This window comes from Oncorhynchus kisutch, linkage group LG22 (assembly GCF_002021735.2).
Source record: "Oncorhynchus kisutch isolate 150728-3 linkage group LG22, Okis_V2, whole genome shotgun sequence".
NCBI classification, from domain to species: Eukaryota; Metazoa; Chordata; class Actinopteri; order Salmoniformes; family Salmonidae; genus Oncorhynchus; species Oncorhynchus kisutch.
In genome coordinates, this window is record NC_034195.2 from 35,768,172 (window position 1) to 35,781,445 (window position 13,274).

The 13,274-nt window shown below is 40.2% G+C and overlaps 1 protein-coding gene across 1 annotated transcript; it reads right to left on the bottom strand.

The window, feature by feature from the left end:
* Positions 1-9,889: 9,889 nt before the first annotated feature.
* On the bottom strand, positions 9,890-11,770 carry LOC109867187 (zinc finger protein with KRAB and SCAN domains 8). Its single transcript, XM_020456182.2, has 2 exons — positions 11,508-11,770; positions 9,890-11,208 (listed from the first exon to the last, which is right to left on the bottom strand). Exons 1-2 carry the CDS (start codon positions 11,698-11,700, stop codon positions 10,112-10,114), a joined length of 1,290 nt encoding a protein of 429 aa, XP_020311771.1. The 5' UTR covers positions 11,701-11,770; the 3' UTR covers positions 9,890-10,111.
* Positions 11,771-13,274: the final 1,504 nt, after the last annotated feature.

Below are 13,274 nucleotides of genomic sequence, written 5' to 3' on the forward strand. Positions count from 1 at the left end.
CCTCGCCAGGTTGTGTCCCCCGCCACAACTAAAACCAAAGTGGCGCCCCTGTTTGTATGTTTAGACCACTTGGAAATTAGCCATTAGCTGTTTTGCTAGCTAGCTTGCTAGAAAGCTGCTCACTTGCACAAGGTGATTTCGTGATCAGCGCTGTAATCTAAAGAGTTAGGTACAAATTAATACAAGTTTAAACATGTTTTCTTTGTTATTAGGATGAGTTTGTATACTGATAGAAATGAATACATATGTAATAAATATAGGAACAGTATATACAGTGGGGCAATAAAGTATTTAGTCAGCCACCAATTGTGCAAGTTCTCCCACTTAAAAATATGAGAGAAGCCTGTAATTTTCATCATAGGTACAATTCAACTATGACAGACAAAATGAGAAAAAGAATCCAGAAAATCACATTGTAGGATTTTTAATGAATTTATTTGCAAATTATGGTGGAAAATGGCAAGTCGGCAAGTCGGTTAGGACATCTACTTTGTGCGTCATTTTTCCAACAATTGTTTACAGACAGATTATTTCCCTTATAATTCACTGCATCACAATTCCAGTGGGTCAGAAGTTTACATACACTAAGTTGACTGTGACTTTAAACAGCTTGGAAACTTCCAGAAAATTATGTCATGGCATTAGAAGCTTCTGAGAGGCTAATTGACATAATTTGAGTCAATTGGAGGGGTACCTGTGGATGTATTTCAAGGCCTACCTTCAAACTCAGTACCTCTTTGATTGACATCATGGGAAAATCCAACGAAATCAGCCAAGATCTTAGAAAAAGAATTGTAGACCTCCACAAGTCTGGTTCCTCCTTGGGAGCAATTTCCAAATGCCTGAAGGTACCATGGTCACCTGTACAAACAATAGTACGCAAGTATAAACACCATGGGACCACGCAGCCGTCATAGCGCTCAGGAAGGAGACACATTCTGTCTCCTAGAGATGAACGTACTTTGGTGCGAAATGTGCAAATCAATCCCAGAACAACAGCAAAGGACCCTGTGAAGATGCTGGAGGAAACGGGTACAAAAATATCTATATCCACAAGTCCTATATCAACATAACCTGAAAGGCCGCTCAACAAGGAAGAAGCCACTGCTCCAAAACTGCCATAAAAAGCCAGACTACACTTTGCAAATGCACACGGGAACAAAGATTTTACTTTTTGGAGAAATGTCCTCTGGTTTGATGAAACAACAATAGAACTGTTTGGCCATAATGACCATCGTTATGTTTGGAAAAATGGGGAGGCTTGCAAGCCGAAGAACACCATCCCAACTGTGAAGCACGGGGGTGGCAGCATCATGTTGTGGGGGTGCTCTGCTGCATGAGGGACTGGTGCACATCACACAATAGATGGCATCATGAGGGAAGAAAATTATGTGGATATATTGAAGCAACATCTGAAGACATCAGTTAAAGCTTGGTCGCAAATGGGTCTTCCGAATGGACAATGACCCCACGCATACTTCCAATGTTGTGGCAAAATGGCTTAAGGACAACAAAGTCAAGGTATTCGAGTGGCCATCACAAAGCCCTGACCTCAATCCTATAGAAAATATGTGGGCAGAACTGAATAAACCTGGCGAGCAAAGAGGCCTACAAACCTGAATCCGTTACACCTGCTCTGTTAGGAGGAATGGGCCAAAATTCACCCAATTTATTGTGGGAAGCTTGTGGAAGGCTACCCTAAATGTTTGACCCAAGTTAAACCATTTAAAGGCAATGCTACCAAATACTAATTGAGTGTATGTAAACTTCTGACCCACTGGGAATGTGATGAAAGAAAGAACAATTCTGAAATAAATCCTTCTCTCTACTATTATTCTGACGTTTCACATTCTTAAAATAAAGTGGTGATCCTAACTGACCTAAGACAGGGAATATTTACTAGGATTAAATGTCAGGGATTGTGAAAAACTGAGTTTACATGTATTTGGCTATGGTGTATGTAAACTTCCGACTTCAAATGTATATGGAATAATGACAATTACAACGATACTGAATGAACAGTGAACACTTTTATTTCTTAATATAATACATGCATAAAATCTATTTAGTTTCAAATAAATAATGAAACATGTTCAATTTGGTTTAAATAATGCAAAAACAAAGTGTTGGAGAAGAAAGTAAAAGTTTAATACGTGCCATGTAAAAAAGCTCATGTTTAAGTTCCTTGCTCAGAACATCAGAACATATGAAAGCTGGTGGTTCCTTTTAACATGAGTCTTCAATATTCCCAGTAGTTTTAGGTTGTAGTTATTATAGGAATTATGACTCGTTGACTATTTCTGTCTATACCATTTGTATTTCATATACCTTTGACTATTGGATGTTCTTATAGCCGCTATAGTATTGCCAGCCTAATCTCAGGAGTTGATTGGCTTGAAGTCATAAATAGCGCTGTACTTCAAGCATTGCTAAGAGCTGCTGGCAAATGCAGTAAAGTGCTGTTTCAATGAATGCTTACGAGCCTGCTGCTGCCTACCACCGCTCAATCAGACTGCTCTATCAAATATCAAATCATAGACTTAATTATAATATAATAAACACACAGAAATATGAGCCTTTGGTCATTAATATAGTCAAATCCAGAAACTATCATTTTGAAAACAAAACGTTTATTCTTTCAGTGAAATATGGAACCGTCCCGTATTTTAATGAATGGGTGGAAACCATAAGTCTAAATATTGCTGTTACATTGCACAACCTTCAATGTTATGTCATAATTATGTAAAATTCTGGCAAATTAATTACGGTCTTTGTTAGGAAAAAATGGTCTTCACGCAGTTCGCAACGAGCCAGGTGGCCCAAACTGCTGCATATACTCTGACTCCGCTTGCACTGAACGCAAGAGAAGTGACACAATTTCCAGAGTTAATATTGCCTGCTAACATGAATTTATTTTAACTAAATATGCAGGTTTAAGAAATATACTTGTGCATTGATTTTAAGAAAGGCATTGATGTTTATGGTTTGGTACATTTTTGTAACGATTGTGCTTTCTTCGCGAATGTGCTTTTGTTAAATCATCACCCGTTTGGCGAAGTTGAAGTAGGCTGTGATTCAATGATAAATTAACAGGCACTGCATTGGTTATATGCAACGCAGAACAAGCTAGTTAACCTAGTAATATCATCAACCACGTGTAGTTAACTTGAGATTGTTATGCCATGCCATGCCGAGCCGATTAATGGGTCAACCTTTAATCAGGAGTTCAATGTGGAAGTAACACCATCCCTGCATAGGTCTCTCCATAGTCCTTCATCAAGATTAATACCCAGATCTTTTCCCCATCTAAGTCGGGGTTTATCTAGCTCAGGCAGTGTTAGTCCTGAAATAAGAGCATCGTAAACACGGGAAATGGTCTTGAACAGTGGTTGGTCTGCATGGCAGAGTTGTTCAATAGGTGACATCTTAGGTAGGTCCCATTGTCCCTTGAGAGTCACCCTAATAAAATGTCTTAGTTGTAGGTAACTAAAGAAGTCCCTGTTAGACAAGTGGTATTTATGTTTCAGCTGTTCGAAAGACATAAGAATTCCCTCCTCATAACAATGTTCCAGAAGAGTGATATCCTTATCAGAAGTTACTATTCTGGAAAAACATAGGAATCAATCTATTGTTCCATAAAGGAGTTTTAGGGGAAAGGAATCCCTCTCGTCTGATCAGCTCATGCAGTTTGCACCATGCCAGGACAGAATGTATAATTAACGGGCTGTTTGTGATGGTTTGTATAGATTTTCTTTCCCATTTGTAAAACAATTCTGCTCCAGTGTCCTCATTTACCTCAAACTTTTCAATGTTCAAACATGAGGGAGAAGGACCATTGTCAAATCTCTGAGCCAGGAATCTAGACTGCGCAGCCCAGTAATACATTCTGAAACTGGGAAGATTTAAGCCCCCTTGACTTATCCAAGTTAACCCTAGGGGTTTTGCCGTGCCAGATAAACCGTCTTGTCAGCTTGTTGAGAGAGGAAAAGGATGCTGTGGGCACAAGGATGGGGAGAGATTGAAACAAATACAGAAATCTGGGCTGGACATTCATTTAAATTACATAAATTCTACCCAGTAGAGTGAGAGGCAAGTCCATCCATTTACACAGGTCACCATCCACCTTTTGCAACAAGCTGGCCAGATTGAGTTAATAGAGGTTGTTCAGGTTACCATCCACCATTATGCCCAAATATGTGAAGCCCATATGCAACCATCTAAAAGGAAACTGATGCTTAATGGTCAAAGACAGACAATGGTAAGATTTAGCTTTTATCAAAATTGACCTTATATCCAGAGAAAGAACTATAATACTGTAATAGGTTCTGTAAGTGAGAGAGGGAATGTTATGGGTTCGTTAGAAATAAGATACGGTCGTGCGCAAAAAGTGATAACTTATGGGTATGGGGGCCCACCTCAAAGCCATGTATGTCAGGGCACGTTCTAATAGCCTCAGCCAATGGTTCGATGGCGAAGGCGAAGAGGTGATGGCTTAATTGGGCAACCTTGTCTGTTCCCCCTATAGAGAGGGAACGAGGAGGAAGTAATCCCATTGGTAGCAATCCTAGCTTTAGGAGATTTGTACAGTGATTTTATCAAATTTACAAACACGGTGCACAAACCAAACTTTTCCAAGACGCGAAAGAGATATGCCATTCCACACTATCAAATAACTTTTTTCAGCATCGAGGGAGACTACAACACTAGGTATTTTGTTTTTGTTAGCAAGGTGAATTATATCAAAGAACCTTCTGAGATTATTGGAAGACAATCTATTAATTATGAAGCCAGTCTGATCTGGGTTGACCAACAGGGGGAGACATGACTCCAGTCTCTTAGATAGTTTACAATCTGTGTTAAGGAGAGATTGGTCTATAGGCGGCGCACTTTAACAGGTTTTTCCCTTTCTTGTGAATTACAGTAATCACCGCTTGAGAGAAATAATCTGGAAAGCAGTTGTCCTTCATAAGGTAGGGCAGCTCCAACAGCTCCTTAAATGTTTTATAGAACTCTGGAGGGAAGCCGACCTCCCCAGGAAAGGTTGAGAGAGGAGAGAAAATAGTTGATCTCCTGATAGATCATCGCTTGAAGTATAGAGGTCTTTGTAATATTTCTTAAAAGTATCATTAATTTCAGTAGGGTTGAAAGTTCTCGTTAGTAAGAGTTTCTATAGCATTAATTGTCCTCTTACTTTCTTCTGCTTTCAGTTGCCATGCCAATACTTTGTGTGCTTTTTCTCCAAGTTCGTAGTAATGCTGTTTTGATTTAGTGAGGGCCCTCTCAGCATGATATGTGTTCAGAGTATAATATTTCAGTTTTTTGTTACCAAAAGCCTGTATAGGTCTTTCATCTGGCGTCTTTGGTAGGTTTTCTCTAACTCAGAGATTTCAGATTCAAGGACATTCAGTTCGGCACTGTGTTTTCTCTTCAACCCTTTAGTATTGGAAATGATCTGTCCTCTCAGATAGGCTTTCAATGCTTCCCAAGGAATGAAACTGTCAGGAGTGGAGGGTTTGTTTGTCAAAGTAAAAAATATTGATCTGCTCTTTGATGAATGCACAAAATTCAGGTTGCTTCAGTAGTGTAGAATTTAGTCTCCATCTATATGCTCCATTTACCTTGGTAGGAATGGATATTGATAATATCAATCAAATGTATTTATAAAGCCCTTCTTACATCAGCTGATGTCATAAAATTCTGAACAGAAACCCAGCCTAAAACCCCAAACAGCAAGCAATGCGGGTATAGAAGCACGGTGGCTAGGAAAAACTCCCTAGAAAAGCCAGAACCTAGGAAGAAACCTATTTGAGGAACCAGGCTATGAGGGGTGGCCAGTCCTCTTCTGGCTGTGCTGGGTGGAGATTATAACAGAACATGGCCAAGACGTTCAAATGTTCATAGATGACCAGCAGGGTCAAATAATAATAATCACAGTGGTCGTCGAGGGTGCAACAGGTCAGCACCTCAGGAGTAAATGTCAGTTGGCTTTTCATAGTCGATCATTCAGAGTATCTCTACCACTCCTGCTGTCTCTAGAGAGTTGGAAACAACAGGTCTGGGACAGTTAGCACGTCCGGTGAAAAGGTCAGGGTTCCATAGCCTCAGGCAGAACAGTTGAAACTGGAGCAGCACCACGACCAGGTGGACTGGGGACAGCAAGGAGTCATCAGGCCAGGCAGTCCTGAGGCATGGTCCTAGGGCTGAGAGAGTAAGAGAGAGAGTGAGAGAGAGAGAGAGAGAGAGAGAGAGAGAGACAGAGAGAGACTCTTAAATTCACACCGGATAAGACAGAAGAAATACTCCAGATATAACAGACTGACCCTAGCCCCCGACACATAAACTACTGCAGCATAAATATAATTGGAGAATGCATAATACCAGAGGAGAATGGTCACTAAGCAATCTGGGAAGATAATCTGTATCTAACACTCTATGAAACAGTTGGGTCGATAGTGAAACGTTATCTATGTGGGTGTGAATAAAAAGATTACAGTAATTTTGTGTGCAAGCTTATTAATAACTGGGATAAGCAATTTAATAAATGTGTCAAGTGCAGCGTCTGGTTGCTCGTCATTACACACCATGGACCAACAACATAGGAATCACTACAAAACGTATTGTATGACCTCTTATAAACAATAATAGGCCCAGCTTTTGGAACTTTGGTTTTCCTAGATATGGCTACTATATTGTGATCACTACATCCGGTGGATTTGGATACTGCTTTCAAACAAATTTCTGCAGCATTAGTAAAGATAGGATCAATACATATTGATGATTTAATTCCTGTACTGTTTGTAACTACCTTGGTAGGTTGATTAATAACCTTAACCAGGTTGCAGGCACTAGTTACAGTTGGAAGCTTTATCTTGAGTGGGCAGCCTGATGAAAGCCAGTCAATATTTAATTCACCCAGAAAGTATACCCCTCTATTGATATCACATACATTATCAAGCATTTCACACATGCTATCCAGATACTGACTGTTAGCACTTGGTGGTCTACAGCAGCTCCCCACCGGAATGAGCTTTAGGTGAGGCAGATGAACCTGTAGCCATTGGACTTCAACTGTATTTAACATGAGATCCTTTCTTATCTTTACAGGAATGTGGTTCTGAATATAAACAGCCACACCTCCACCTTTGGCATTTCTGTCTTTTCTGTAGATCATCAAATGTATTATCTAAGTGAGTTTCAGAGATAGTCAGAATATGAATGTAATCTGTTACTAACTAGCAAATTATTGATTCAATTAACCTTGTTTTGTAAGCTACATATGTTAACGTGGGCAATTTTTTAAAACACTTTTCTGGGATTCTTGATTATTTTTCTTGCTTTACTGGGAAGCTTAGCAGAGGTAGACATACTCTGGTTATTTTTATTAGTGCAGGGTGAGCTGCACACAGTGGACTTCCTACTAGTGCACACCACCTCAGTGCTAACAGTATTACTCTGTTTCATAGGCATATGATTACTGCATACAATAGCTGTAGGATCAGCAGAGGCATTCCGGACAGTAAGAGGGACATATGTTCATGACACCTCATGCCCATTGTAAATCTTTGAACAGCAGACGAATCCTTTGTCCTCTCAGTATGGAGGATTGGAATGTGTGAGTGGGCCCAGTGGAGAACCTACCTCAAAACAGTAACATGCCATAAATGGTGGAAACAACAATTGATGGAATATGAAAATAAATTTTGTTTTTGTTATGTTATTAAAAGTTAAATGACGACGTTATAACGAAACATTGTAACTTGAAGAGTTTTCATAATATGTATCTGATGTTCATATCCTGTACATTGTGTGGAAAATGTCCAGATCAAATAGAATGTGTTTGTAAAGATGAAATGTGAAGTTCGTTGTCTAAATTGGATCTGAGTAAAATCCATACCTTGCCTCGTAACTAGTTACGCCCAGAGAACTTGCCATAAAGACAGAAACGCCCCTTTCTGACTCGAGGGTATATAACTTGTGAGTTAAGAATATACAATTCAGACAAGGTGACCATGTGCTGCAGCCAAGTTGAGTAGTCGCAACCCAAAAATGCAACACAAGGTTGAAAAAGACAAAATAACCTCTTAACAATTTATGCTAAGGATGAGTAGCTGTGTCTAAGTGGGTGAATTCAAGCAGAACCAGCCGGTTATTCTGTCTAAGGAATCGTGTCTACACGGCTTTCATTCCCACGCTGGAACCATCTTCCGGAGAAGACCCCTTTTCAGAACGAGGGCGAGGAAACAAACCACTAAGAGAAAGGGCACTGACATTGTGTGGACAATCAGAGACTTACACCTGGTAACGAAAGAAGTGCCGCCATCAGAGGAGAAGAGACAGCCCATCGTAGACCTTTGACAAGTAATTACACCATTATATTCTAACCCATAAGAGCTGCAGTTAGTTGTTAGGGCTAAACTAAGCATAGTTTACAAATGTATCCAAGTGTGCTTTTCTGCACTCTCTTTCTATTTCTAAATGACCCATTTTGGGTAACACGTGTCCTATTGTGTTGGCTCACTAAGGATATGTTTCAATGTACTAAGTTTATATAAAAGGCCTAGACTGTGTGTTTGTGTGTGTGTATGTTATATTGTCATATAGCTTGTTAGTAAATAAATAACTCAATTGGTGTGGTACGGAATGATTTAGTGAGACTCGGGTTTGTGCAGTTTCACGTATTATGCGACGTTCAGGATGAGACTGTAGAAGAAATTAATTAATTAGCGACTTCTGTAAAATCGATATTAATTAATTGAATCCCGTAATTATAAACAGTTAATCATTCGATGAACAGCAGTCACATTTATCAATACAAAGTTACGACAGAGGCTCAGATATTATGGGGTGTTTGTCAGTTCTATAAAATCCATCTTCAGCTATTCTAAGCTGCCCTTCATAATGTAATTTGACCACACATGAACCATTCAGGTATCAGTTCCGGTGACTGACTCACAGCCTCAGGAAGCAACCTGGTGATATCCTGAACTTTTGCCCCAGGAAAACACGAAGTCCTTGCCCCAGGTACAGATATATGCCTCACCATTGAACTCCCTATCACAATTGCCGGAATGATCCGGTCTCTGCCGCGTCACGAAGTAGATTGCGAGGAGCCACAGAACTCACCTGAGAAGAGGGCTGCTGAGAAGCCGGTTGTGAGCAGGCCACAACAGCCAAAGGGACAGAGCTCTGATCCAGAGAGCACGGCCCAGCTCTCTGGTCCAGGCTGTGCCCAGGCAGTTGATTGACCAGGACAGGGAGAGTTAGCTGGAGGGGCATCCACAGCCAAGGAGGGAACACCCAAGCCCCTGGCAGAAAACCCGCTGGTACAGGGGCTCAAAGTGGTTTGAAAGTCTTAAGTCCGGACGCGGGGTAAGAAGGCATGCATCCATTTATGCTTACCTGGAGTCGAGACAATGAGCAGCCATTTTCTGGTTCAAGCTAGTAGAGGGGTGCAGTGGCAGAAACTGATCATAGTCCAGGAAGGTCCCATTATGATCCTCTTGGATGTTTTGATAGGAAGCATTTAAAGAGGGATACTAAGAACCATTGTAATGTATAAATAAGACAATACTGGTTTATTGAACAGTTGTAACAGCTATGTCATTTGAGAGAAGATATTTTGTGCATTTGTGAAACATTCTATTTTGTACATTTAAAAATGAAAAAAATATTTGACCTTTATTTAACTAGGCAAGTCAGTTAAGAACATATTCTTATTTTCAATGACAGCCCAGGAACATTGGGTTAACTGGCTTGTTCAGAATAACAGATTTGTACCTTGTTAGCTTGGGGACTCGATCTTGCAACCACTAGGCTACCTCCCGCCCCATGTAAATGGTTGATGATTTTATATGAAAAACACTAATTACAAATGACTTGAAGCCGAAGCTACATCTCCGTGTGATTTATTTCTATACTTCCCCTGTTCAGGGGTATAACAGTTGCAGATATAGCGAGGATTTATGTTTTTATAGACTTTTTTTCTCATAAAGAATACAATGTAATCTTTGAGTAATGAGCGCTTCTTAGATACTGACAATGTCCAACAATGACAAAATCCAACTTCTGCTAAGTTCAGACCACCAACATTATTTTCTCAGACAGAATATAGCTAAATGATTTCTCCCCTGTGAGTCCTCATGTGACCTGTCAGATTGGTGCCAGTCCTGAAACATTTGTCACAAAAACGGCAATGGTATGGTTTCTCTCCTGTGTGGATCCTAATGTGTGCTTTCAGATGTTCACTCTGAAAGAAGCCTATGCCACAATCAGGACAGACATATGGTTTCTCGCCTGTATGAGTCCTCATGTGCACTCTAAGATGGGACCCAGTGCTGAATCTTTGGCCACAATCACGACAGTGATGTGGTTTCTCTCCTGTGTGAGTCCTCATGTGCACTGTCAGCTTACTATTCCTTGTAAAACATTTACTACAAACTTTACAAGAAAACTTAGCTGCACTGTGAATTTGAAGGTGATCTTTCATACTTTCTGTGGATTCGATGCATTTTCCACACACACCACAAGGATGTTCTTTATCCATTGTATGAGTTTGCACATGATTCACTAAAGAACCCATGTAATGAAAAGACATGCCACACACCTTACAATGACAAGGAGCATTATGACTTTGACTAGGTGATTTCAGAATGGAGGACTTTGTGGAATTCCTACCCTTATTATTGGCACGAGAGCTCTGTCTTTTTACTGTCCATGTTTTATTTGATTTTCCTCGCTTAAAACCTGACTGAGGGACTCCACTTTCCATCCCATTGACAGTTGCACTGTTTTCTCTCTGAACTGCAGAACAGTCTACTGCAGCAAGAGTATGAGAGTCACTGGTTAGTTCTGATACCAGGTAATCCTCTTCATAGTGTTCGGTATTGATCGGTTTAGTTGAGGTGCTGGGTAGAGAGACTCTCTCTCCGTTAACTTCATTTTGACCATGACAAAGATATGAGTGCAGAGTTGGGTTCTCTTCACAGTCACCTTTTACACAAGCAGGAATGAATATGGAGTCTTTGGTATCATATTCTAGCCCTTGAAGCTGCTCTTCCCATTGACTGGTTCTGGGTTCCTCCTGCTCCTCTTTAATCTGTGTAAACTCTGGGTCCTCCTGTCCCAGACTGGGGCTCCACTCCTGCACACACTTCTGCTGATCAGGGTGAACCTCCTCTTCAGACACACGGAAAGTGAGCTGCTGGAGGTCTGAATAAATTAGAACGCAAACGTTGTCATGAGACTGCAATCATCAAATCAAATGTATTTATATAGCCCTTCTTACATCAGCTGATATCTCAAAGTGTTGTAAAGAAACCCAGCCTAAAACCCCAAACAGCAAGCAATGCAGGTGTAGACGCACTAGGCAAGTCAAATCACAATGACAGCAGGTGAGTTTACAGCATGAAATAGAAAACGCAAATGCTCATAAGAATCGTCCTATAAATACCGTATATATTGACATACAAAATAAAATCAAGGTAACTAGACAAACGAATGACCCAAACCTGCTCTGTGCAGCTTTAACTCTGGTTTAAGGGCGATTTCAAGCAGCCTTTGCAGACGATCGTTTTCATCCTTTGAACGGGAAACTTCTTCCTGGTACTCAGTTATTGTTTTTTCAACTGCCCCGAAGATCTCATCAACAGCAACTGCTAATCGCTCGTTGAGAAACACCCTCAACAACTGTATTTTAGACATGTTTAGATAATGCAAGTTACAGCTAGTTACCTTTGTGCCCTGACCACCGTAAAACAGACAAGAATAAGTACTTCCGGGTCATGGATTTTTGGAATCTTTCAGAATAAGAAACCTGCCCTGTATACTTTGTAAATTAATAATTAGGGAGAAAATTATGGTAAATGTGCACAATTATCAATATATGTTATACTACTTATCATACAAATAATAATTACGTGTCACAATAATCACTTATTGCACCATAAATTATTGCCTGTACATTGTGTTACAGTAAAAGATCGGTGCATTCTACTCAAGTGCATTTATAGTTTCCTAATCCAGAGTTTACAACTATTTTGCGGCCATTAAAGAGGGGCCAATAGACATTTTGCACAATGTAGCAACGCCCATTTCCGCTTTACTTCCTACCCGATACATAGCTTCATGTTCCGATCGCGTCCTGTCAGCCTGATTTGAGCCATGTTTGCATCGAAGTCGCTGGTTTTATCATTATCTCAGCATATTAATATAATCATATTTCGGGAGCGTTTTTTAAATATTTCTTGCTGAAATTTCTGTGTTCTGTCATTTTTTTTGTCTCTTAGCTAGCTAGCTAGCTATTAACCAGGTAGGCCAGTTGAGAACAAGATCTCATTTACAACTGTGACCTGGCCAAGATAAAGCAAAGCATTGCGACAAAAACAACAACACAGAGTTACACAAACAAACATACAGTCAATAACACAATAGAAAAATCTATGTACAGTGTGTGCAAATGTAGAAGAGTAGGGAGGTAGGCAATAAATAGGCCATAGACGCGAAATAATTACAATTTAGCATTAAAACTGGAGTGATAGATGTGCAGATGATGATGTGCAAGTAGAGATACTGGGGTGCAAAAGTTTGTTAACTTGGCTTTTGAAGATTTTAGAAAGGCAGGGCAAGATGGATATAGGTCTATAACAGTTTGGGATCCCACTCCTTGTGGGTTTTTGTTTCGATGACGCTTCAGTCATGTCAGGAAACAGATGAGGGGAGGGGTACATGTCCTACTAAAGCAAACATTTAAGCAAGCTGTATATGTGCATTGCAACTCCCACCGTTTGAATTTGGATCTGTGCACCGCGGCACAAGTGTCGGGACATGTCAGTACTTCTTTTGACACAGTAAACCAGCTACACACATTTATGAGTGGATCCCACAGACATGCTGGATTCATAGAGGTACAGAAAGAGTTGCATCCCGATAGACAATGTATCGAGCTAGAAAGATCCACGGGTGTACGGTGGAGTTCAAAATCAGGGTCTGTGTGTAAAGTGCTGTTACTGCTAGATGTTTGTGGACAAACCAAATTAGAAGCCGATGCCCTCTTACATCAAATCCAGAACAATACGTTTTTATTCCTGTTAGTCACGTTTAGTAAATTGTTTGACCTACTGATTTTGCTATGAAGGCATTACAAAACTCTACATTATCTGTGACGAACTGTATTGGTTTAATTTAAATCCTCAAAAGCAGCTTTTCTACGTTCAGAGATAACTCAGGGGGAGACTTTGATAAAGTTCTCAAGCTATTTGAAGAGATTATTATTAAGC

Coding starts and splice junctions, on each gene's coding strand:
- LOC109867187 (XM_020456182.2), bottom strand. CDS start 11,700: ATGTCTAAAATACAGTTGTTGAGGGTGTTTCTCAACGAGCGATTAGCA. Junction 11,209..11,507: donor GTTAAAGCTGCACAGAGCAG/GTTTGGGTCATT, acceptor TAATTTATTCAG/ACCTCCAGCAGCTCACTTTC.